Consider the following 26506-nt stretch of genomic DNA (forward strand, 5'->3'; position numbering starts at 1 on the left):
CGCTGTTGGCGGTAGTCCTGAAGGACAAAGGCCTATGGTAGGAAGATGGACAGTTGTCCAGCTTCTTAGAATTTGAAGGTAGGACCTTCTTTTTATCCTTGTTCTCCACAAGGATGGGATCAAGGGAAGCTCCAAAAAGGGTAGGGCTGGTGAAGGGGGCCACCACCAGGTTCCACTTGGACTTGTTGTCCATTTGCTAATTACTGAGCCACAGGAGTCTCCTCGCAGTCACAGAGGTGGATAGAGCTCTGGGCGCAAATTTAATGGAATCCAGGGTGGCGTAGCCGAGAACTGGGTAGCTGAAATGATCTTAGTCAGGTCTTGATGAAGACACTAATCTTGGATTGGAATGCGGTCCTATAGTTGTCGTAGCCACATGACCATTGTGCGGTTGAAATAGGACGCTGCCACGGTCGCCTTAATAGCCCAGACAGAAGCGTTGAAGTTCTTACAAAGAGTAAGCTCCACAAGCTTGTCCTCTGGTTTCAGCTTGTCAGCCACATCACCCGAGACTACTGTGGATGTGTTAGCCAAAAGGGCGACCGGGGCATCTACCATGGGAAGTTGCAGAGCCTGGAAGAAAGCCTGCTCCATATTGTAATAATGTTTATCATTGCTTCCAGGATTGGGCAAGGAGGAAGGCCTCGTCCACACCACTTCCAGGAAAATGGGAGGGGCTGGGACCTCTTCTTTATCCGTGTTGGGATTTATAAACATGGCCAAGTTGGGATCCCTGTGCTGGGAGACTGGCGGAGCCCTCATGCCAATCTGAGTAGTATTTTTGGCCTTGTATAACATAGGCTTGAAAGTGGAAGGAGGAAAAAGACCCGGAAATGCTGGGGCCTCTGGGGGAACGTAATCCTCATCCTCTGAAAACGCCAAGTCTGGGTGTGTGACCTCCCCCAAGATGGAACCCTCACTGACCACTGAAGGGAAAGGAGGCCTAGGGTTATTGTGTCCTCTGGAAGAAGAGGGGGATCTCCGCCTGGAAACTGCCAGTGGTTTGGGCGCCCCTTGGGAAGAACTGTCCCTCTGGGCTAGGCCCAAGGAAATACCCCTAGATATAGCTGCAGAGATGAGTCTCCTGATGCTATCAGGCAATTGGTCTAAATCCTCTAAATCCTCCTCAGAAGGGCCCCGTGATGGAGGCCCTCGGGGGCAAGTTGGGCTGCCAGGAGGTAGTCCCGAGATCCCCCTTCTCCTGGGTCCTCCACCCTTTCCCTATAGACTCTATGTGAGATGGGGGAGAAGGAGAGGCCACCCTCCTGTGGGCCCTTGCAGGGGAAATAGAGGGAAAGGAAGGACTGAAGCCCCTAGGGGGCGAACCAGAGGTTTGAGAATGGGGTCCAATCGGAGATCTAGATCTGCTCGGGGATTCAGGCCTAATTGCCTGAGCCAGACTTTCTGCCCTAGCTACCTGTTTTTCCAGGGCTTTTTGTCTTCTGGATTTATCTCTAGTGGCTGCTCTGGAAGGGCGCTGATCAGCTGTAGACCTGGAGGCCACTGCCCTGGGTCTCCTCTGCTAGATCTCCTTGGGCCTGCGGCTCTGGAACTGTGGAGGCCATGCCTCACTCACGTGCATGTTGGATGGATGTGGTTGTCTGCTGGCCTTGATCCCTGGCCACGCTGTAGGCACTGATCGAATCTTGTTGAGCCTCGTCGCCTGCGGGGCCCAATCCGCAACCCCCAAAGCAGGCCGCTGCTGGTATTGCGGCAAGAGGCCGCCGCCCATGAGGTCGCACCAAAAATGGCCACCATGCCCCATAGGTGAAGAAACGGGCGATCACAGTGTTCTAAATTGGCTCTGAGGGAGTAGCCTCACGGTGAGCCGAGTCCTTGAGACTCCTGCATCCAAACTCGCAGTCCTCCTTTGTCTCCACGGGCCGCGCCACGTTGAATTCAAATAGGCGCACCCTCCGGCAAGGAATCAAGCCACGGCAGCACTTTGAAGCTGCGGCGAAGCTCCGGTGGCATTGTTAAAGCAGATCGGCCGAACAGGAAATTGTTGTTCACTAGAGGCCGCGCTTGAGCCGCTGAGACTGTAATCAGAGAAACTGCCACCGCTGGGCTCGAAAGGAGCAGGCAGCTCTCTGACTGGCCGCAGGATAGGAGGCAAAGCTCCCCCCTTTTCCCCGTGAGACTGGAACAGTCTCTTCTGGCCACAATCTGTTTTAATTAAATTTAGGATATCCAATTATTCGAATTAATACACGAGTTGACTTGTAGCTCACTGGAGCCACAGCTAGTGCTTGGACCAAAGACTGAGGGTAACTGGGAGTCGAAAGGGAAAGGAGTATACTTAAGAAAAATCCCTCAGTCTCTGGACCAATCAGGGTGTGACTAAACCCTGTTGTAGCCCCTCCCACAAAACTACAGGAAAACACACACATTCTCCTTCCTATCAGCTCACAAACAAAGATATGAAAGAGACAGAACTGGTATAATTACAATTACAATCCAACAACTTTAGCAACATAAACTACCAAAACTGTAGATGCATTACTGAATTCATTAAAAATAATAATTTATGGACTAAGAATACTAGTTAACAAAAAGTGTCCAGACTTAGTTGTCATCCTATGCACTTACTGCAAAAAAATTCTTATTGTCTAATTAAGATTAATCATTCTGGCCAGCCCCAAAAGATTTTATATAGCATTTGGGCCTTAAATTGAATTGTCAAATACTCCTACAATAGAAAAGAGGATGAAAGCTATTCATCTATTGTTCAAGACATGATGTTTACTGGAACCATCTGGAGATTAGTTCATTTACCAGTGAAAAAAGACAATGCCAGTAGCAGACATACTCCCGTTCAGAATAAGCTAAGCTACCTATGTAACAGGATATGCATTGGAGCCCCTCTACATGTACATTTCATCATTTTGAAAATGGCTCCATTTGTACTAAATTGACTGGTTGTATTGCTTCAGAAAGCATGGAGAAATTGGTATACTACCATGGAGATCATACAAAATCTTTATGTCGTGCAAAAAATTAATATGCCAGGGAGAGAAAATGGCTTCTTGTCTGACATATCAATTTTCAACAAATGCAAAGTATTTTGTTATATATGGTCTATTCAAACAAAACCATCTTCAACTGCAGGTGACGTATATTTCCATATTCATTATAATTTTTTCCATTTTATAACATGCTTTGAAAAGTAGATTGAGTCAGTATATTTTTCACTGTCTTAAAAAGTGTCACACCAAAAGCAGATGAGGGGAAAAAAGAATTAAACCAAAAAGATATCAAAGCCAACAATCAGTTTTTGGTTGGACAGCGGAATGCTTACGGGTATGGCAAGAACGTCTCATCTATTTACTCATTTGATACTCACAGTTACATGGCTTCTGCTCAACAGAATTTTGATTTAGCTGTCAATAGCTACTAATATATCTATCCCTCTTATATTGACCATCTCCTTTTTAAAAAGTGATCTGTTAGTCATTCAAAATATGGCAAACTATATTAGGCAATGCAGTGTCTATACCTGATTTTTTAAATCAAAATAAGTTTGGAACAGGCAGAGACCGGGAGAGCTAAAAGATCTGGTAAGAGAATTTAACTAACCCACAACCATAAATTAAACCTGGAAAAGGCAAAGAAATTTTGAGAACATAAATAATACTGATGGTCAGATTGGGACTTTTTTCCCCCCTAAAAGAACAAAGGAAGGTGGAGCGTTGTAACACCAGCTCCCCCGGAAGTTCTTTGTCTGCACTTTCGAACAGAAAGCAGAGCAGTTACAAACCCACATAATTATGTTAAATTTGGTTTTGGATCTTAAACAGAAACCAATATTTTTACTTTGTTTGAATTCCTTCCAGCTAAAATAATCAAGAAAAAAGCACGTTTTTCTTCTGAACCCACTCAATATAAACTCTAATTTGGTCTCAGATATGAAACAGAAATCAAATATTTTGATCTCCTTTTCTCTGATAATGGGTAATCTAACCTTAACTGTGTGGGAAGTTTTAATTAACCAACTACCATAACTCAGAAGTTGCAAGAGCAGGAGGCAAAAGAGACACATACCCGAATCTAGCTCTTTATAAGCTTGTTCCAATTGATATGTTTTAAGCAGCTGTGGTTGATCGAGACGAAAATAAAAAATAAGTTATCACTGACAAAAATGCTTGGGAGTTGGGAATTTTGTACTGGATAATTAAGCACAGAACATTACATGGCAAAGTATACCTTTTTATGGGAGATGTTAACTACATGGCAGAACATAAATTCTGCAAAGAAAGAATTCTATTTTCAGTACTCAAAATAAGTCTGGGGGAACTTCTGCAGAGCTGAACACTATGCCAGATTTTTTTTTTAACCATGGCACAATGGCCTAATTACACACAAGGCATAATTGATTGATCTGCACATGAGGTTAATCCAAGAGTTTGGGCAAAAAAGCTATTATACAATCTTCTGCAAATGCATGGTCGCCTCAAATCCCATGAAACCAGAGAGTCTTATAAGTCTGTGCACATACTCCTGAGATCACAGACAAGCTTTTTACAGTCCACAATAATACAAATTAACGATCTTTATCAAATGTACTAAAGAAGATTATATTAATCTTTCTCCTTTTGTATTATTTATTCTTTCCTGCCCTTCCCTCTCTTTCTTAAACCATTTCATATCATTTATTATGACTTTATTCATGAGAGGGCAGATAGTCAAATCTTTATTGAGACTACTATATACTTAGAGAACTGTATGCAACTCCACTTACTGAATCTCTAAAAGGATATTTGAGAACTGGAAAGGATGGTGAAAAAGAGCAACCAAAGTAATTCTGGTGATGGAGCCACTCTTCTGCAAGGAAAGGGGATATAGGTAGTCCTCAACTGACAACAATTCATTTAGTCATTGTTCAAAGTTACAACAGCACTGAAAAAAGTGATTTCTGACCATTTTTCACATTTACGACCTTTTGCAGCATCTCCATGGTTACAAAACCTGATCAGAATTCAGATGCTGGGCAACTGACTCATATTTATGATGGCTGCAATGCCCTGGATCCATGGGATCACGTTTTGTGACCTGACAAGCAAACTCAATGGAGAAGACAGATTCCCTTTGCAACTGTATTACTAACTTAACAACTGTGGTGATTCATTTAACAGCTGTGGCAAGAAAGGTGACAAAATGGGGAAAACTCATTTAACAACTGACTCACTGAGCAACAGACACCTTGGGCTCAGTTGTGGTCGTATGTCGAGGACTACCTGTATTAAAATAAGAGAAAAGGAAAATAAAAGTGCCGCATGAGAAGTTATTCAAGCTTCTCGTTCAAGAATATACTCAAGTCCAACTGTGAGAAACCTAGATGTTGTCTCACCAATCCTGACCACTGATTAAATATAAAAGCAGAATATCCACAACATAGTATGTACCAGGATTATGTACCGTATTTTTCAGACTATAAAACATATCAGTGTATAAGATGCACCAAGATTTTGAAGAGGTAAGTAAAAATTTTAAAAAATTTTTTTTGCCTTGCCCCAGCCCTGCTGAAGCCTGCAGAGTGCTGCTGGAGGCTGAGGGAAGGCAAAAAAGCCTCCATGTTTGCGAAAAATGGCTCATTTTTTGCCCGTTTTTCACAAAAAACAGGCATTTTTGCCTTGCCCCAGCCCTGCTGAAGCCTGCCGAGTGCTGCTGGGGGCTGAGGGAAGGCTAAAAACTCTCCGTTTTCATGAAAAATGGCCCGTTTTTCATCTGTTTTTCACAAAAGTAGATGTGGGGCTTCTGGAGGCCAAAAATGGCTGTATTCTGTATATAAGATGCAGCAACATTTCCACGCTCTTTTAGGGAGGGGGGAAAGGTGCATCTTATACTCCAAAAAATACAGTATATATTGTCAAATTCCTCTGCTAATAACATGCACATGCAAGTTTTGGGGAAACTTTGAACACTGGCTTTCACCTGGATAAACCAGCATCCATTTCTATCACTACAGCTACACTGTCTTCCAAGTATGATTCCCTAGAAAATTAACCTCAACCAGAAACTCTACAATAAATAACTGAGAGCCAAAGAGAATCTACGGAAAGGATGACAAATCTATACCCTTGTTCTTTCTCAGGGAAAAAAACAAAAACTGTGCTCCAATATAGGGAAGTTTTAAAAATCAAATGGATTAATCAATTGTCTTATCAGTCACAATTCTGGAAATCAGTGTGTAGCCTGATTTGTACTGGATTTTCTCAATGGCATTGGATATCTAAAAGCATAATTCTATGGAACAATTTAGTAATTCTGTGGAAGTATGGCAATCCAAAACTGGCAAAGTACTGTGATGATGCGCGTGCTTTGAAGTAGAAAGTTCCATTCTAATCCACAGCATTATCAACTTCTTTTTTAATAAAATCACACAATATGGAAAAAAAAAACATCATTGCATAACTCCCTCTAGTCCAGCCACTACAACCCAAGTCTAACATCACATTGCAGTCTTACGCTGGGCTGTTTGAAGATAAAGCATTTACAGTTCATTCATCCTGTATCAAACCCAAAAGCATGGTATTTCTCTGTTGGAACCCACCCTCCCATATTCTCCCATGCTTAATTCATCTGTTTTTCCAGAATAAATTCATAAAAGAAAGATCATAAACTACCCTAAGTAGAACTAGAAGTATTCCAAAGGGAAGCACTTGTAGAATATATTAGCTCCAACATGTTATCTAATCCTCCTCTGTTCTTTCTGAGGAAAATTACCGTATTTTTCAGAGTATAAGACGCACCAAGGTTTTGAAGAGGCCATTTTTTTAAAGTAGGTAGGTAGATAGAGGGATAGAGAGGGAGGGAAAGAAAGAAATACAGTAGGCAGGTAGGAAGAGAGAGAGTGTGTGTAGATAGGTAGATAGAGGAATAGAGAGAGAAATAGAAAGAGAAAGAGAAATACAGTAGATAGGTAGGGAGAGAGAGAGAGAGTAGTTAGTTAGTTAGTTAGTTAGTTAGGTAGGTAGGTAGATAAATGGATAGAGAGAGAGAGAAATAGAGAGAGAGAGAAATACAGTTAGATAGGTATGGAGAGATAGAATGTATGTAGGTAGGTACAGGGATAGAGAGAGAGAAATAGACAGAAATACAGAAGATAGGTAGGTGTTTCTGCTGGCACAGCACTTGATCAATGTAATTCTCATCAATCAGTTAAAGAGCTTTCCAAGAGGGGAAAAAAAGTTTTTGCACTCTACAAACCTCCCAAAAACGGCCTGTTTTTCACGAAAACGGGCTCATTTTTTTTAAAAAAAGGCATGAATAGCCTTGGGGGGCTTGCAGAGTGCTCGGGGGGGGGTGAGCAAAAAATGATTCATTTTTTGTGAAAACGGGCCCGTTTTTTGTAAAAAAAATTGCATGCATAGCCTTATGGAGGCTTATAGAATGCTGCTTGGGGGTGGGGGGGGGGCAAAAAACGGTTCATTTTTTGCTCATTTCTGCCCTTCCCAGCCCCCAGGAGCTCTCTGAAAGCTTCCATAAGGGTATGCATGGCCATTTTGGTGAAGGGGCGGAGCTTTGGGAGGCAAAAATGCTGTATTCGGTGTATAAGAACCACCCAGATTTTCAGCCTCTTTTTTGAGGAAAAAAAGGTCCGTGTTATACTCCGAAAATACGGTACCTAGAATATGTCGGACCATCCTTAAATGTTGTAGAAGAAAGTAAAGGCTGGAGAATGGGGAAAGGGCTGAGGTCAGTGGGATTCAGCCAGTTCGCACCTATTCGGGAGAACCGATTGTTTACTTTCTAAGCAGTTCGGAGAACAGGTTGTTGGAAGAAATCTCATTTTGTTTTTTTCCACTTTACAGGGCTAATCCTGTAAGGAAGGTAGAAAGGAAACATTCTGGTGCTGTTTCTAGCCTAATCTTTATTGCCCTGCTTACAGAAACTGCCTCTTCAGTTAACCCTTATTACATTGTAACAGCTAAGGCGAAACACCAATCGATGTGAGTGATATTGAATTGGCCATGCCCACCCAGTCACATGACCATCGAGCCACGCCTACCTAGCTGGTCATTAGGGCAGAGAACCAGTTGTTACATTGTTTGAATCCCACCACTGGCTGAGGTTCATTGCAGACCACCCTGGAGATACGTGGGATAGATCTCTCTCACTTTCCCTTCATGTGGTCCTGGAATAGTGAAATAAATTCCAGGTATTTTTTCTTCTTATTTTGTGCAAGAAAAAAAATTGTTTAGTAATAATATAACTTAAAAGCTACAAAAAGACAAGTAAAACTGCTCCACTGATATATCATGCAATAATCTCTATGGGCTATCATCCAATGGAAATGGGACTACCCATGCTTTATGTTCATCTTGGTAAAAATAGGACTGAAGCAATTGTCGCCGCTTTCTTTTTATTGTACCTATCAAGTCACAGGAAAACATGTCCACAGCAAAATCCACATAGAAAGGAATAGGAAGCATAAAAGGTACTGGAGATAAGGAACTCAAATATAGTTTCTTTCATGTTTTAATTCTTATATATCAACATCTATGGTTCGTATTTAAATGGAAACGGGGTAGCTGTTTGGTAACATATAATGTATTGCCTATAGTACCTAAATTATTTCTAAATCTTCAGACAACAGGAAATCTGAAAAACTCAGTTATATGTCCTTCAAGCTGTATTTCCTCTGGCCACTTTACAGACAGTTCTACAGTACATAATTATTTTAACAATAATGCATAGAAGTAATTAGCTATTTCTGACTTCCAGGATGTTTATTTTTACCTATCTTTCCAGTCTGATCAACAGCTCTAGTACACTATAGTTAGAATTCCCTCATCCAATCCCCCATCCGAACCCTGTTTAGCTACCTAGACATAGTCAGCCAGTTGTTGCCATTTGCTGAGAAGTAAGTAACAAAGAACCCAGGAAATGCTTAGGTTGGAACACCTAATTGTAGTTTAATCTATATATGCTTTTGCCTTTAAGTACGTACTTCGACATGTTTACTTTTAAAGGCTGCCTTACAACTTCAAATGTTAGCTCGGACAAAAGACACATAGCTATCATAGGGGTTCAAATAAACTTATCAGCCACTAAACACACTAAAGACATTTTTTAAAAAAAGATATAACTAATAATTACACTGTATATATCAAGAAAGGGCAAACATTTTGTGCTGAGATTCAGAAGAGTTTGCCAGAATATCATGACCATTTGGCAATTAAAAGAGACCCTTTAACCGCTAAAGGAGAATATTTGTAGCTCAAGGCTGAAATGAAGGATCCTTGGTAATCTTTGAGTTTGTTTTTTTCCTTGCCGATGTTTCATTATCCAAAATATTTTGCACTAGTTTGCACTACTTCATGGTAGTGGGTCTGCGTACTTGAGAGACCGCCTCCTGCCAATTACCTCCCTGCGACCAATTAGATCACATAGATTAGGCCTCCTCCGAGTTCCATCTGCCAGTCAGTGCCGACTGGCAACTACACGGAGGAGAGCCTTTTCAGTAGTAGCTCCGACCCTTTGGAACGATCTCCCCGTGGAGATTCGTACCCTCACCACCGTCCAGACCTTCCGCACAGCCCTTAAGACCTGGCTAGCCCGTCAGGCCTGGGGACAAAGATAACTGTCCCCACCCGAATGATGAATGAATGTTGCTTACTATTTTACTTCTATGTATTGTTTGTGTCTATTGTCTGTATACCCCCCCCCCCTCATTTTATGTAAGCCGCCCTGAGTCCCCTCAGGGAAAAGGGCAGCCTATAAGTATTAATAAATACTCAAATACTCAAATAATGAAACATCTGCAAGAAAACAACCAAGCTCAGAGAGCAGCAAGGACCCCTCAGATCCTTTAAACTCCATGCTCTAATAGCTTCATCATAAGACCGGTTTCTGCACCTACTTTAAAAAGTCACATTTTCAAAATGATAGCAACAAATCAGAATAATCCAACTTCTGATTATTCTGAAATTCTTCAGGGATTTTATAATTCTTAAATTTTATTTCAGGAGTTGAACTGATACATGCCATAGAAATGTCCCAGTGTCTTAAGTACTGCATGTGTGTGTAGAGTCAGTTTGGTGTAGTGGTCAAGGCACCAGGCCAGTTGGCTGACCTTGGGTTAGTAACTCCCTCTCTTAGCCCTAGGAAGCAGGCAAACTACTTCTGAAAATCTTGCCAAGAAAACTGCAGCTACTTATCCAGCCAATCACCATGAGCCAACACTACCTTGAAGGCCCCCTACTCATCCAAAAAAAACCCTGCATATGTGTGTTTCCCAATAGCTTTCACTGCCCTTGTATCTCTATTTCCATTCTCATTAGACAATTTTCAAAAGGAGACTCCACTGTGTAATATCTAAAGCTATTTTTTCATTTGGGTCACTATAGCAATTAACTTAGTTATGCTTAGATGACTGTGTTATCACTAACTACTACAATGGTCAATGGTTCCTTTATTTTGCAGACATTCAAAACACTAAATGTATTGTTCCCAATTGAATATGACTGCTAATGTGAATTTCATTTCCCCCCTGATTTTTTTTTGGGGGGGTGTCCTTCATTCTTAATATGGAAGGATGAAGATGAAACATAGAAGAAATAATTTCTTTATTCAAATAGATAGATGCACATAAAACATCCTTTTCCTGAGGTCTTTTAAGAATTCTTATGTACACTAAAAAAAATGAATTATATTGTTTAATGTGGGAAAAACCAACTAAAGGATTTAAAGACATGCTTCATTGTTAGGCACCAATTCTAGAATTCCAATTTCTTTTGTTTTCCTGTTCTTAGGTTTTATTTTGTATTGCAGTAGTGTAATACAATTCTTAATAATTAGGGTGATTAGAAAAATGTCTGAATGACATTTCTTACACTACTTTCCCCCAATTTTGCAAATTCCAGGTGCATTGGAATTATAATTTCCAGAAATTCTGCAGTATGAAATATAGTTCTAGAGGTCCTAAAATATATTTCAGGACAGACAGAATATAAGGAACAGCAAACACAGAGATTACATTAATTTCAGGTTCAGATAGAATGGTTTGATAAAATATCTTCCATAAACCTTCTAACTTGCCTATTTAAGAGAGACAACAGACGATCTGTAAAATGGAAGGCATATATAGCTAGGATAAGCTAGGGATTGACCATGGCTTCCCTGGAGAGGTAGGGTTTTGGCAAATATCTAGTTATCCAAAACTTCCCCAGAACAAAAAAGAAACAGCACAGATAATTTTTTTCCAATATTCCAGATTGTACCAATCCGCTGACAAGAATGATCATTCCATGAGTCAGTACAGAATGGTTGGTCATATTCTCTGAAAAGAGTGGGTGGTGATAAAATTAAAAACCTGCCTAAAACAATGAATTAGTGGTTACAACCTTGTTCCCATCCCCTTCCAATTCACACCAAATGATAAAAAACCACTCCTTTCCCCTCCTGTTTATTTCAATGTTGTAAATGTGTTATTTTATATTATGGTAATGTCTTCAAAAAGTCAAAGGATCATCAACCCATTGAGTTGGGCAAATCTTATCAAATATTACACAAGGCTTTACACTCTTGAGAAACTTGTCTAGATTTTGTAACTGCTGAACTGCCAACCATCTATTGCTTAGAATTGTAGGAAGCAAAGGTTCTCAGTCAGAACCATCTGTTTTTAGAAATAGAACCAAAAATAGCAATTGGTCAAACTAGTGAAAAAAGCCAGCCAGTCTGTGCTGAAGGGTAGCCATTAGTGCTGCTAAAAATGGTACATGGAAACACTCCTCTATACTCAAGGTTGTCGGCTTAAGAGAGGTACAGTCCCAGTCCTGGATCCACATTATAATCTCTTTCCACAGCACAACTCACTAATGAGGACCTGCAAAATCCTCCAGAAGATTATTCATCCAATTCCTCACTTTTTATTATATTCTGAAGTCCAGTGCTTTAAGGTTGTTCTTTGATGGTGTTGCAGAAAAGGCTTGCTTTATTATAAAGAGAATAGAGTATATAATCTTCTACAGATAAAACACAATGAATGCAAACATTTTAAGGCTGCAACTCAAATAAAGACAAGTGTTGGAGACTATGGTAAGTCTAAAAAAGAAAATGGACTGTAATGATGCCTACAAAAATAACACGCACAACACACCAACATTAAACAATTTGGGACAAAGAAAGCTCTGGATTGCACAAGTTAACATACATTCATACTAATTTTTAATTATTGGGGGTAATTTATTTTTCTTTTGAGAGCCATGGAGTAAGTACAGCAGAACATGAAGTCTGCAAAGAGCTTGACCAGCCTGTTGCATTCTTTAAATTCATCATTGCCAAACATCACTATTGTCAGTAAGGAATCACTATCCAAAAAAATCTGCAGCTGGACACTTCCAATGCCTCACTGACACCACTACCTCCATCTCATCTGCTGCTCTGCTAGCCACCAAACAGCTATTCCTTTCCGAACTGCAATTATTTTTAATTTATCAATGTCCTTTTCCCCGCTATGTATGTGCATGCCTGCTCTCTAATCTTCTAATAAAAATTAATTCAGGTATCACACCAAAGTCTGGTTTGTACTAGTGGTATTTGATAAATTTTAAGCCATAATTTGTGCTTCCAAACCACTCTCCTGCATAAGTTAGTCAGCTCAAGAACACTGTGGTCATGTAAGTAATTTATTTCCTAAGCATAGGAGATTCCCTAAACTCACTTCTGTGTATTGAACACACACGCTTGAGCTAGAGCCCTGTAGAAGTAGCTTACATTCAACCTCCTATAAGTGGCTTTACAGACTTAATTGTGCCACCACTGTTATTGCATCTTCAAATGCACTAAATAATTCCTGATTAATCTTTTCCAGTTTACAAATTGTCCTTCTTGGTCACTTGATTTACTGAACCCAAAATTTCCTAGAGCAGATCACACAAGTTTATATCTTATTGGTATGTTATCACTCTCTGTAATGAAAACATACTCTTATTTTTTAAAAATAATTTTTATTGAATGTTTTAATCTTTAAAAATAGTAAAGAAGACCCAACGAGGAAAAAAGAAAGTAAAACAAAACACAGAACATACATAACAATATACAGTAATTTTACAGCTTTCTTATCGGATTTCCTGCTTAGCTTTTATAATTCTCCCTTCTGCATTGCCTTCCTATTATTATAACCTTGTCCTATAATGTAGCAAACACAATATTAACACTTATAATATTCATTATTTGTATCACCATATGTTTGTATTCCCTATTTTTTGTTTTGGCTTCTGATTTCTAGCCACTTGTACATAAGTATTCCATACTTTATAGGAGTCCGATTCTTCTCTTTCTTTTAGTTCTATTGTCATTTTATCCATTTCTGCGCATTCGAGTATTTTCCTGATTGTAGTTTCATCTGAGGGTGTATTGATTTTTTTCCAATTTTGTGCGAAAGCAATCCTGGCTGCAGTGAGTATGTGTATGATTATGTATTGAGATTATTTGTCCATTTTTTTGGTCTGGTAGTCCTAATAAGAATGCTTCTGGTTTGAATTCTATTTTTCGCTCAGTAATTTCTTCTAACCATTTCCGAATTTTCCACCAGTACTTCCTTGTGATGGGGCACATCCACCACATGTGATAGAATGTTCCAGGCTTGTGGCTGCATCTCCAATATTTGGGGGATAAATTTGGGTACATTTTGGCCAATCTCGCTGGAGGCAAATGCCATCTATAAAACATTTTATAGATTTTCTTTTAAGTTACTGCCGTCGTAAATTTATAATTTCTTTCCCATAATTTATCCCATTTTTCTAACTCTATATTATGGCCAAAATTTCTTCCCCAGCTAATCATTGTCTCCTTTACCATCTCTTTCTCCATTTTATATTTTAAAAGAAAATTATATAATCTAGTGATCATTTTTCCTCCTGTTCCTACTATTTTATCTAATTCCATTTGTTTCTCATATATTCCGTATTGTTCCCGATCTTTTTTAAATCTTGTTTTAATTTCTACATGGGGCCACCATTCCATATTTATTCCTTGTGTTTTCAGATCTTGTACTGATTTTAGTTCTCCTTTTTTCATCCAAGAGCTCTGCATATCTTACCATTTTACTGAGATCTATAGTATTTGGATCTGTCATTGCCTCCATGGTAGATAACCAGATTGGGATTTTCAGGTAGTGATTTATTTTTTATTTTTTCCCAGACCCTAAGCAAGGCATCCCTTACTATATGTCTCTTAAAGTAGGAATGAGATTTATTCTTTCCCTCCCAGAAGAAGCCCTGCCAGCCTAGTTGGAGATTGTGTCCTTCTAGCATAAGGATTCTCTTATTTTTTAGTTGGATCCAGTCCTTTAGCCATGTTAGGGCTGCTGCCTGATAATAAAGCTCCCAATCTGGGAGGCCAAAGCCCCCTTTGTTTCTACTATCTTGTAAAAGTTTGTATTTAATACGCGGTTTTTCCCTGACCAGATAAATGTGGATTCCATTTTATTTAGTTGTTCGGGAAAAAAAAAAGTCTAATTTAATCGGTATTGTTTGAAAAAGATTTGGGTAGTATATTTATTTTGATCGTCGAGATTCTGCCAATTAGTGATATCTGTAATTTAGTCCAATTATCCAAATCTTTTTGTATCTGTCATAGCAATTTGTTGTAATTATCTTCTTTAATTGTAATGCATTTTGCCGATAGCCATATTCCCAAATATTTAATTTTCTTGGCCCTCGAAATTCCCAGTTTCTCTTCCAGTTCTTCATTTTGTCCTTTGGTTAAATTCTTAGTTAATACTTTAGTTTTCTCTTTATTTATTTTAAGCCCTGCCACTTTACCATATTATATCTTGTGTTTTAGTCCAATTTCTAGGGGTTCCTCTATGATAAATGCTAGATCGTCTGCAAAGGCCTGCACTTTATATTCCTGTGTTCTAATTTTCAGTCCCTTTATGTCCTTATTTTGCCTAATTTGTATCATCAATGTCTCTATTGAGAGGATAAATAACAGGAGGGATAGAGGGCATCCCTGTATTACCCCTTTGGTTATGCTGAAATCTTCTGTTGCTTCCCCGTTTAGTATTATTTTTGCCCTCTGACTCGAATACATTGCTCTGATCATCCCGATAAATTTCTCTCCAAAGTTCATGACTGCTAATTGATTTATAAGAAAATCCCAATTCAGGTTATCAAATGCTTTTTGTGCATCAGTAAATATCAATGCTGCTTGTTTTCCTGGATGTATCTCGTAGTATTCTAATATGTCCATTATTGTTCGTATATTGTTTTTTATGTGTCTGTTGGGTAAAAATCCATTTTGGTCTGGGTGTATGATTCCGTTTAATATATTTTTAATTCTTTCCGCCATTATTGTCATAAATATTTTATAATCAGCATTTAGCAGCGAGATTGGCCTATAATTTTGGATCTTTTGTTTATGAAAACATACTCTAAGCTACCTAGCTGATGTACATCTTTAAAAAATCCACGTTTTCCACTGACTTCATGTTGACAACTCTTTTAAGTGTTTCTGACTTTATAGTTTATCAAGAAAACGCTTTTCAAATTAATACAAACTACTTATGAAAACAATATGACTAGCAGAAACGAGTTGACTGATTCCTGGTTCCAGGACACTTTTAAATGGGAGTTTTCCTAACCTACAAGTACTCAAGATATTTTGCACAGTTATTTTCTTTTTTCCACTAACAGATTTTTCTGCAAAAAAAATATCAGAGGAGGAGGAGTGGACAAGCATTTAAGACAAATGGAAGCTGACCATAACCCAAATTATAAAATTTCGGGAAAGTGACAGGGTAATTGCACAATAAAACCTTATCTGAAAGCATTTCCAAAAATGTGAACACAACCTCCTAGAAATGCATCTGTCAGGGCTCCAAGTAATAGATCTATTTGACGTTGCCTTGGTTGGACCATGTGACTGCATCAGTCTGCAGTTTGCAATCTGAATTTGAGATGCAATCTGAAGTATAGACCTCACAACCACAACATCTGGCTCAATCCTTGCATATTTTTATTTTCCTCCCTGCTTTTTCTCCCTTCTCTCTATACTTGTTGAGTATTAAGTGGCACAGTGATTAGAAATGCAGTACTGCAGGCTATTTCTGCTGATTGTCGACTGCTGGCAGTTCAAATCTCACAGGCTCAAAGTTGACCTCAGCCTTCCATTCTTCCAAGGTTGGTAAAATGAGGACCCAGATTGTTGGGGGCAATGTGCTGACTCTGTAAACTGCTTAGAGATGGCTGTAAAAGTGGTATATAAGTCCAAGTCATATTGCTATCAACTAGCCTGCTGAAGAATTTTAGAGAACCATTTTGTTCATTAGTTTGTGGCATATTGCTTGGTTTCCAAAAAAGTATTACCCAACTATAGTTTTGAAGTTTTTTTTCCCTGTGGACCACTGCAGACTTTTAATTTTTTCCTACCCTCTCCAAATATATTACCAAATTTCTTTATACAATCAAGGCAGGCTAAAAAAACCACCTTAATTCTACTCTATTTTGTTACTAGAAAGAAAAACTGCCTTTGCTAGGAACTGATGGCAGAATCTAATGTCCGCTAAAGAGTGGCATTTTTCCCCCACTTCCTAGAAATAGGAGCTAGTCAGCTGCAGGATGAAATAAGGATTCTTTGACCGGCAAGTGTATGTGCAAGTGGCTATTTTTTGCTCCACAGAGGCTTGAATATTTCAACCCATAAGGCGGCTGAGCTAGCAACAAAATGAACTTTCTGGGTACATGTGTATGCATGCACATATTTATCCACCCACTCACATTTCATTCGCAGCCTCAAACTTCTGCATCCAAAACTTTTGACAAAAAGCTGGTCAGTGGTAAGGATTTATCATCTTTTCATAACATCTTCTAAACTAATATTACAACAACATTTGCAAAGCAAACAAAGCATGAAAGACTTGATTTTTTTTGCTTGTTTTAAATTTTTTCTGCAAATCGGTCCTAAAGCATTTTACAAAGTTCAGCCTAAATAGAACACATTACAGATGCACGATTGAGCAAAATTGGATAGCCGCAAAGACAATTCTTTCCATTTATAATATATACTAGTCATTATTTGATTTCATTAAACATTAAAAAGCCTCAGAAAAATGTTAAGACCTAAGAGAAACTCATTTGGGAGACTACGGGTGTTTTTCTTCCTATCCACCCATCCTTGAATCCCCTTTCTATTCTATTCCAGTAGAAGATCCCTCTGCTTTCAAAGGTGCTTTTTCAAGAGGCAACTGGACTTTTTCTTTGAAGACATTTCACTTCTCATCTAAGAAGTTTCTTTGCTTCATCTAAGAAGTGAAACTTCTTCAAAGAAAAACAAGAAAGTCCAGTTGCCTCTTGAAAAAACACTTGGGACAACTATGGTTTGGATGACTGAGAATCTCCATAGACATCGCTCTTTTTTCAGAATATGGAATAATATCCTCAAGACAGTATCCCAAATAATTGTGTTAATAGAAGTTTATTCCTTAAAAATGTTTTGTAATTATGCAAGAAAGAATTCTACAGAATTAGGAAATCACACTCCTTATTCAAAACCAATTCTTCTCTCTTCTAGAGAGACGTTATTTCTTTTTATGATAGGTTTTTTTTTAAAAAAAACAAGCTAGGTTCTTATAAATTCCACCGTTATCTAGTTGTCCTTGCACATTTTAAAATGTTTTCTTCTAGATTTTGTTTCAATATTCAAATAAGCAAAAGTACATTTCATTTGCTACAACATTAATAATTTCAGTTTCATTCTTCTTTATTTTCTAGTTTTCTTCAGTCTAAAAAATTAGAATATTTGGGGCATTTTACAGTCAATAGCTTGCTGTTTTTGCATGTGCATCTGTATATGGGTGTGCTTACACACAGAAACACTATTCTTTCAATGTACCTGATAAATCACCCATAACCTATTGTGTGTGCTTAAAAAAGCATTGGAAGAGTTTTATTCTTCAGAGTTTATCCGTAGATGGGAGCATCATCTGATAGTGGAATAGATCTCACCTCTCTTCTTCAGCACCTTCCCTAAATCCACTCTACGGAATTATGGATTCCTCTAAAGAAATATATGAGATCCAACATCATGGAAAAGAAGGGGCAGCCCTATTGAATCAATATATACAATCAGAAGCAAACATGACTCAAGATATGAATCTGTTGAATTACAATTTTTAAACAATTGAAACAGTACCTACCATTCATTGGACAAAGGTATCAACAGCTTGGGGAAACTGGAAAACTATCAAAAGACATAACATAGAGAACTTCTACAAATGAGGTTGGAGGGACAGAACATTCCAAAGAGGATTGAACATAACTCAATTGCCACATTCCATTGTCAGATGGTAAAAAGAAAATGATGGAAAACTACAAAAATATTTCTTAGCATCAAAGAGAATAGAAAGCATTGTTCTAAATTACTACGCAAAAACTGAAAGTCTACACCTATTCAAGAAGACTTACTCTGAATAAATTGTTTGCTGTCAATAATCAGATGGGGTTTATTATATGACACACACACACACACACACACACACACACACACACACACACACACACCCCTCACTGGTTAAGCTTTCCATGAGAGCAGTCCATGAAATAATATCTTCAGTCTCAATTGATCATGTTGACATCAGTGATCAGGAATCACTGTACAGCAATTAAGAAATTATTTCACTGTGAAATTCATGATATCTGAAGAGATAAACAATACATAAATAGGGCAGAAAACATCAATACTATGAATGGTTTATATGTTAAAGATATGAAGGGAGAGGAGGAATTGTTTTTATTTGAAAATTAGGAAGAGCATATTTACTACTGATTCCTAATTTAAACATCAGATTTCGCTTACCATAGATAAGGCCAGATACTCATTTCAACTTAAAGCATTGATGAAAGCAATCTGTGGCCGATTTCCAACATCCCATGTCAGTGTGGCCAATAGAGAGAGATACTGGGATTGTAGCTGTAAAACATTTGCAGCATCTTAAACTACACTAAGCCAAGATCAAATAAATTACATTAAGGCACACTTTGATACATGCATCTTCCTCAGAAACTGTTCTGATTCCTGTTTCTTATGCACACTCATGCAAAGAAATATTTATTACTGAAAGGCCATATATCCTCAACATCTACCTTAAGCATTAACATGTATCCTGTCTTGGACAAACAGCATATTCGACACGTTAGGAATCCTTCTCCTTACAGCCTTCCTCAATATGTAGTCTATGGCCTCCAGTGGTCATCAGACTGAGAAGTCTGGCATCATATATGTCCCAAAGTAGCTTTAGCAGAAGGTCTCATGAAGTTTGATATGATACCCTAAAATTACTTTTCTGAGGTATGCAATTAAGTGCAGATATTTCTGTCTTCCCACTACACGAGTTGATACTGAGAAATCCCTAGTTTTGTCATGAAATCAAGCAGAGTTAGGAAGAGATGTCCATCAGGCTATGAAAATGTCATCTGGCTTCAAGCCAAAAAAACCTTATGACAAATCAGTGGCTGGGCGCTTCTGAGCTGTAGTCCAGAACTGTACAGGAAGTCTTGGTCATCAAAAGACTGACTTGTGATTTTACAGATCATAGTGTTTGACCTCAATGGTTTAAATTTCCTCTCTTTTGCAAGACAGCCAATTTACGATATACTTTTTCTTAGCAGCAGAATTGTTCCTGGTAACTGCTCTGCTACTATACATGCAACTCCTAGAGCACATATGCTAAGGACATACGAGTTTCATGTATAATAACAGACCATTATGGTGAAATGTTTCATAATTTTCTAGTTCAACTTTCTGGTCTGGGTTCAGTGTTGGTGCATTTTACAAGCAATATTTTCTCTGTTTCCATTTGTAATGTAGAATTAGCCCATCGGTTTATTTTACAGGTATGCTGTAACTGCTTCAGAATTCAAAGACTTGGACTACAAAGATAAGTACTATATACTATGCTACTACATGGCTATTGGCAATCCTGCCTGAGAATTCTCCCAATACATCTAGAGGGCATTATGTTGAAGAGGGTTGCCCTGTGGGATACCCACTTATAATTATTTCACTCTCTCCAAATATTACATACTCAAAAACTGACCAAAAACCCCTTCACAATGTACTTATGAAACAACATTGAATAAGATCATTATTAATAACTTGGTAATGCTCTGGCTAGCAGCACCTGTGATTTTTGACCTTTAAAACCTTTTGTAGCTTTGGGCTACCATGTGAGAAGGAATGCCTCTTAAGAGAAGTGCCCAATCAACTTCTAGAATCAGAGCTATCCTTCCTCAGGAACAGGCTTCTTCTGTGGCAGTCTCCCAACTCTGGAATGTCTCAACTGTAGAGAGCCACCAAATACCTACTGTGTAGGATTATTTCAGTTTAGATTTTAAAAGTAAAATTTAGAATAAACTATCACCCAGATGGGTTTATTTTTTCAGCCCTCTGGAGATATTTATCACATTTCATGTATAATTTCTGAAACATCAATTAACATGTTAGTCATTGCAACAAAATGAAACTTGCAGCAATTTTAAGACTAAGAGATTTATTATAGCATCAAATTTCCTTATTACGTGCTATAGTAACAAAGGAAAATAGAGATGCCTTCTAGTCAAGCTTAACTCCTTGTCTCTACGTGGATATATAGATGAAATTTCCTTGGCACAAATACAATTTTTTTCTTCCAGGACCTTGAGTTTTTTTTTAAAAAATTTCCAATATGCCTATAGGCTTAGGATCCTTTGGGATTCTCCCATTAAAGTATTAACCAGACCCAAACCTGTTTAGTTTCTGAACCCAAACAAGATGAGCCAGTTGCTCCCACCTGCTGAAATCTATCACAACGAAAGCCTTTGTTTTTGAGATGCTATAGGAATCTTTATTGCTTTTTATAACTGCCACCAAGTATGCCAACTACTTGAACCCTATATGAAATCCTAAATCAATAGCTATTGCAACTACAAGCATTTCAGATAAATAGTCCACTATTGCATTGTATCACTTTCTTGAGCCACTGGGGCGCAAAGAGCACCAAAACCAAACACAAATCTAGCACTGCAAATCTCTAATTGGCATTTGGGATGTTTTATGTGGATTACTAAGACTCTGCTGCCTTTCTTGTAAAAAGGAGAGAATTTGAAAGGCTTGATATAAGTTGAATTATAGAATTTACTATATTTAATTCTAATTAAAGTCTCGGTCCTTGAAATTTTATCAAGGCCCATGCTATTTTTTTAGACATTTAATTAATGCTTTAGAGGTTAAAACAAAGCCTTTGGAGTCAGAACGGCTCTAGAGAAAGGTTGATAGTATGATTGCAACATGTGCTGAAGAACTTTAAATAACAGATTTAATTGACATATTAATGTGGACCTACCAGCCAAATTCTGTTCAGTTTAATGTTCAGTTCTGCATGTGTCATACCTTGATTCTCTATGACTTTAATAATAAAAGCTTATTATCCAAACCATAAATGGTCACAATTCATGTATTAGATCTCCACATAAATCTTTGAAGCACAAAAGTTCATATTACAGGCTCAATTATATGTATTCAAACATTCTCAAACTATTTACTGGAAGTACAATGAGTCAATTTGCATGAAGCATAGGAGGTTCTGCCAATGGACCTGGGGACAACCCCTCCCAGGGGTATGGAACCCATCAAGTGGCTGGTCTGATTGTTATTACCAGGATATGGGGATGTATTGTTTTTTTTTTGTTTGTTTACTGGGGTTTTATCTTCATGAGCTCACTGTAAATAAATTGGGTGGCCACCTAAATTTTCTAAATTAATAAACAAGCCTCCACTTCAGGAAGAGAGGGGGACCCTGACTTAAATGGCTTTAAAAAAGGAATAAGCTTCTCAATGTTTACTGGACATTAAACCAGAAACATCTTGCCTTTTAGTACCAATCTATGGGAAATATGGGTAGAATGGGACTAAATGCTTAAATCCTGCTATTGACTGGCCACTGTGAGACAAAAAGTAAAGATTAGTTTTAGCCCTTTCACAGTCAATGTTTTCTAAAGCACTGGAGCCTCAACATTTATTGTTATGCTGCCTAGGGAACTATGGAAGTTGGGGGTTTAATAGACCCACCCAGATTAGAGAAGGCAGAATAAGACAGACTTTGTATACGATGAGGCAGAATTCTTTTTAATGAATTGTATTTGATGCTTCTCAGATGTGCAGTCATTAAGGAAGTGAGTCATGGACTGCATAACCGTTTCCCAAGTATACTTTGGCTAAATCTTTTTTGATCCTAGTAGCATCATGACTGTGAATGCCTTCATTTAAAGCATTCTGACACAATAAATACTAGGTTAATTCTCTGAGTGATATCACTTAGGGGCCCATAGCATTACATACAAACAAACTGCAAGGATCAGTGGCAATTCATAGTTTTGGATGCAAAAGCGATAGTTTAGGAATCCCTTCTTATTTTGCTTCCCTTGCCACCACATAGATGTGTCCCAAGGAGGGGAGAGACACATTCTTCCTAGTCTCCTATGCTCTCAAAATATTCAGTCATTCTTTGCAAATGTTTCAGTTCAAAGGACTTATTTCAAGGCAGAAAGCAATGGTCTGCAATAAACAGACAGGATGCCTTCCTACCAAATTAGATGATGCCATTATTCACCAATCAGAGGCAGCAGTTCTGGTTGCCGATTCACCAATGAGAACTAACAGGCAACTCAAAAGTCAGCCCAGGCATCGGGCAGTGCAAACAGCTACGTTTTTTCCCCACTGTAAGGCCAGAGTTGGATGGTCATATTAACAGAGCTGTTTGTAATGTCTTTTAGCTGTGCAGAGAAAACAAGAGGGGAAGGAAGCAGGTTCATTCTGAAAGCTCCATAGCAAGGCAGCAAATGAGGCGATTAGTGGAAGCTGCTGTAGTGAGATCTCTCAACAAACAGAACCTTTGAATAATTCAACATGTGCAAGTGAGCATAAAAACAACTAAAGCTTTAGACTTTAAAGTGGATTTATTTTTAAGTCCACACTCGAAGATGAACTTATTTTTTTCCCCTTCAACACAACCCTTGTCTGGTTCTATTGATCAGAAAGGTACTCACCTGTCCAGCAGTGTCATAAAGCCCAAGAAGGTATTGCTTGCCCCCAACTGTCACACTGACTGCAAAAAGAAAGAGAGGATGAAGTGGGGAAGGGGGGATTGGCACATTTGGTCTTTTCTCTCTAGAAGAGGACAAGCAAAGGATCAATTTCAATCACTCATCACAATTCGGTAGGAAAAGGGGGGGGGGGACGGAATCAGGCACTGAAAATATGAAAATACACACACTGCTGGTTCTTTGATAGCATGAAAGACTACATTAACACCTTTTCAATGCCACAGCATCATCAGTAAAGATGTCCAGAGTACATGTTTCTCAGCCCCCATTAACAGGCTCAAAGAAGATCAAACTACTGCAACTAATCAAAGTGCTTCTAAAGAAATATTTCTCCTAGGGTTTTTTGTCCTTATATGTCGGGTCCCACTTAGTACCACTAAAGATCTTTTCTGCTAACAAAAATAACTTTTACCACATTACTCTCTCTTCCAGGGGCTTTGTTATTGGGAAGGGTGCAGGCGGGATACTTTTGGTCCATAACAAACCAGAGTACAGTTGAAAGATCTCATCACTTTTCCCTTTCCAACCTGCCATAGCTAACACCGTGATGCAGAGGAAGGAAGCCCTCCAAGGGAGGTGGGGGTTGGGAACGCTGTAAACAAGCCATTTTGAGGAGCTGCCACAAACTGCCCCAGGAGCAAAAGGCAATTCAAGCCATTATAAATTCCAGCTTGACGTTCCCTAACTCCGGGACCCCCCAGCTATTCTCCAAACTCGTTTGACATCTGGAAGACTCCCCAGCCGGGGGAGGCTGACTCGGGTTTTCGTTGAAGGACGGCAGATGGGAAGAAATGAGAAGAGAAAGGGGGAGAGAGGAAGACGCGGAGGGGGAGAGCAAAGTTTTTGCTGAAGTTCCTGCTTTGCTGCTTTTCCTGCTAAGGGGCGGGGGAGAACGGCCGAGACAGCCGGGGAGAAGCAGTGGGCGGCTGGGGTGGGGTGTTTCGGGAAAAGGTGATAGGGATACACTTACTCAGCACTTGCAAACAAGACACAATCCGTCTCCTCTTTACCTGCGTAATGGTCAAAGACGGTGGGCACGTACTCCTCCGGGAAGGCGTCGTTGGCATAGCTCATGAGCAGGCAAGTTTTGCCCACCGCTCCGTCGCCGATCACCACGCACTTCAACATGACTGTCGCCGCCGCCCCCGTCCCGTTGGCCATGATGAGGTTTCCGAGCCGATCGTCATTTTAGAGGGAGGGAGAGCCGAGCAGGGAAAAGGCGGGGAGGGGCCGGGGGGGAGAGAAGAAGAGGACGCGGAGAGGGAGTGGGGGGAGGCTGTTCACGCGCCGAGCCGGGAAAGGCGCCGCTCCTTCGGTGGCATTTCCAGCTCAGCCACTCCGGAGTTGGGCAGCCTTAGCAAGCAGGGCTTGGCTGGCTCGCTCGTTTCAGCAGGCGCCACAAATCACCGAAGGTGGCATTTCTTCCGTCCCTCGCCGTGGTCGAAGTCCTCCTCCTCCTCCACCACCAGTGCCGAATTTGGCTGACAGGGATTTTCCTCCCCTGCTCTCGCCCCAGTTAGGCGCGATGACACAGGCTTTCATAAGACCAGCACCAGCAGCGGGCTTGGAAGAGGAACTTAAGAGCAGCAAAACCCGCACCGAGACGGGCACCACTTTCGTCCAGCTCCTCCTCCTCTCCTCTTCCCCCTCCTCTTAGAACCCAAACTGCTTCGCATGTGCTGGGTAAGCCCTCCTCCTCCCGCCCGGCCGCCCTGCCTCCCTCCGTCGTTTTTCCGAAGGGAGGAGGAAGAGAGGAAGGCCCAGGCTCCCTTCCAGAGCGAGGATTGGGAGTGGGATCCTGCTTTACTTTCCTTCTGCTCCCTTCCCCCTTCCTTCCCCTCCCCTCCCTTGGCTTCAGGCACCACTTTTCCAACGCGCGCAAAAGAGCAGGGAAATAGTGAGGCGGCCCCCGTCGCCTCCGCCTCGCTCGGGAGGAGAAAGGAGGAGCAAAGCCAAATACTGTACTGTAGCTACAGGAGAGTCGAGGGCTCCTCTCCAAAGAGCCCGCGGCGCCGAGAAACGTCGACGGTTCTTGCAAAAGTGCCCGCCTGGTTTGAGCGATGATGTCAATGATCAAGACATACTAACAATTGGATGTGATTCAGGGTTCCCTTCCCTCCCTCCAATTCCCACAACGGAGTATTATTTTTTTACACTTTTCTATTGGTAAAAACGTTTTAGAAATCGTTCTTGATTGCGAGTGACGAACTGCTAAAATTCTTTCTTCCTATTGGTTAAGTGCGGGAGGGGAAGGGAGGGGGGTATCATGTATATTTATATGAATTTGGAAGCCCCTTTTAAAAATTGAACGCTGGGTTATAAACTGTACGATCCGGAAAATATCTATCAATGTCAATTTAAAATCCTTCAGCTAGCAACATCAGCAAAATGGAATTGATGTTAGCAAAGTTGTTCTATTTTTGTATACTGTATTAACTTTTCATCTTTTATGCCAACTCAAACATATTTATTTTCATAACAGCACTGTGATAAAATCCGTCTGTGAGGTAGGTCACTGAGGAATCTTTATGGCTGAGGAAAAAAAAATCTAACCCAGCTTTCTTCCAAAGTGATACCATCTAACGTAGCAGGCAAGGGTAACAGTAAGTGAACACATCAATGTATAGGTATAGTATAGTAAACTACAGGTAGTCCTCTACTTACAACAGTTCATTTAGTGACTGTTTAAAGTTACAATGGCACTGAAAAAAGAGACAACCATTTTTCATACGACCTACAGTGATCAAAATTTGGATGCTTGGCAATTGACACATATTTATGATGGTTGCAGTGTCCCAAGATCATGTGATGACTTTTTGTTACCTACTTCCAAGCAAAGTCGATGGGGAAGCCAGATTCACTTAACAACTGTGTTACTAACTTAACAGTTTCAGTGATTCATTTAACAACTGTGACATAAGGGGTTGAAAAATGGACCAAAATTCAGTTAAATATTTCACTTAACAACACTTTTTTGGTGCAATTGTGGTCATAAGTCGAGGACTACCTGTACAGTATAACTAACACAATATATTAATTTTACATTGCCCCATCGGACAACAGACAATACTAGGCTATTAATGGAAGAATCCTAGATAGCAAACTCCCAGAAAATAATTCAAAACAGTAATTGAAACAGACTAAAATAAATGCAGAAGGTCGCCATTCATATGTACTAGAGATGAAAAGTTGCCAAAAGACTGCTTAAAAAGAAAATATTTTTAAAAAGTTTTTTGAAAGCCAGAAGTAAGAAGGCTGAATCTGGAATCAGTGTAAAAAAACTGCCTTTCTCATATCTTACCTCGTGTGGGATTGAGATCCTAAGCAGGTCCTCTCTAGATAGCCTGACAGAATGGCAGAACCCTTACAGTACACACAAGACAATGGTAACACAAAGTAACACATCTGGGAGCCCTTGGGTT

The 26506-nt window shown here is 39.6% G+C and overlaps 2 protein-coding genes across 6 annotated transcripts in view; one reads left to right on the forward strand and one right to left on the reverse strand.

Annotated features, from left to right (window-relative positions):
* Window positions 1–20925, forward strand: part of PIGF (phosphatidylinositol glycan anchor biosynthesis class F) — a 65943-nt gene extending 45018 nt beyond the window's left edge. The window contains exon 6 of the mRNA XM_087717681.1: window positions 19839–20925. Coding sequence (XP_087573807.1) covers window positions 19839–19886 — 48 coding nt within the window. The 3' untranslated portion in view covers window positions 19887–20925. The remainder of the gene's footprint in view (window positions 1–19838) is intronic.
* RHOQ (ras homolog family member Q) overlaps window positions 1–24868 on the reverse strand; it is a 57867-nt gene extending 32999 nt beyond the window's left edge. Inside the window, exons 1-2 of one of the 5 annotated variants that reach the window (XM_087717685.1) lie at window positions 24095–24868; window positions 23028–23086 (exon numbers count right to left, since the gene is read on the reverse strand). In XM_087717685.1, coding sequence (XP_087573811.1) covers window positions 23028–23086; window positions 24095–24245 — 210 coding nt within the window. In that variant the 5' untranslated portion in view covers window positions 24246–24868. Of the gene's footprint in view, window positions 1–23027; window positions 23087–24054 lie in introns of all 5 variants that reach the window. The other 4 variants (XM_087717683.1, XM_087717686.1, XM_087717684.1 and 1 more) reach the window with 4 other exon arrangements.
* Between the last annotated feature and the right edge of the window lie 1638 nt (window positions 24869–26506).

This window comes from Thamnophis sirtalis, unplaced genomic scaffold (genome assembly GCF_051295495.1).
Source record: "Thamnophis sirtalis isolate CommonGarterSnake01/CBP01778 unplaced genomic scaffold, rThaSir2_p1.2 scaffold_6, whole genome shotgun sequence".
Lineage (NCBI taxonomy): Eukaryota > Metazoa > Chordata > Lepidosauria > Squamata > Natricidae > Thamnophis > Thamnophis sirtalis.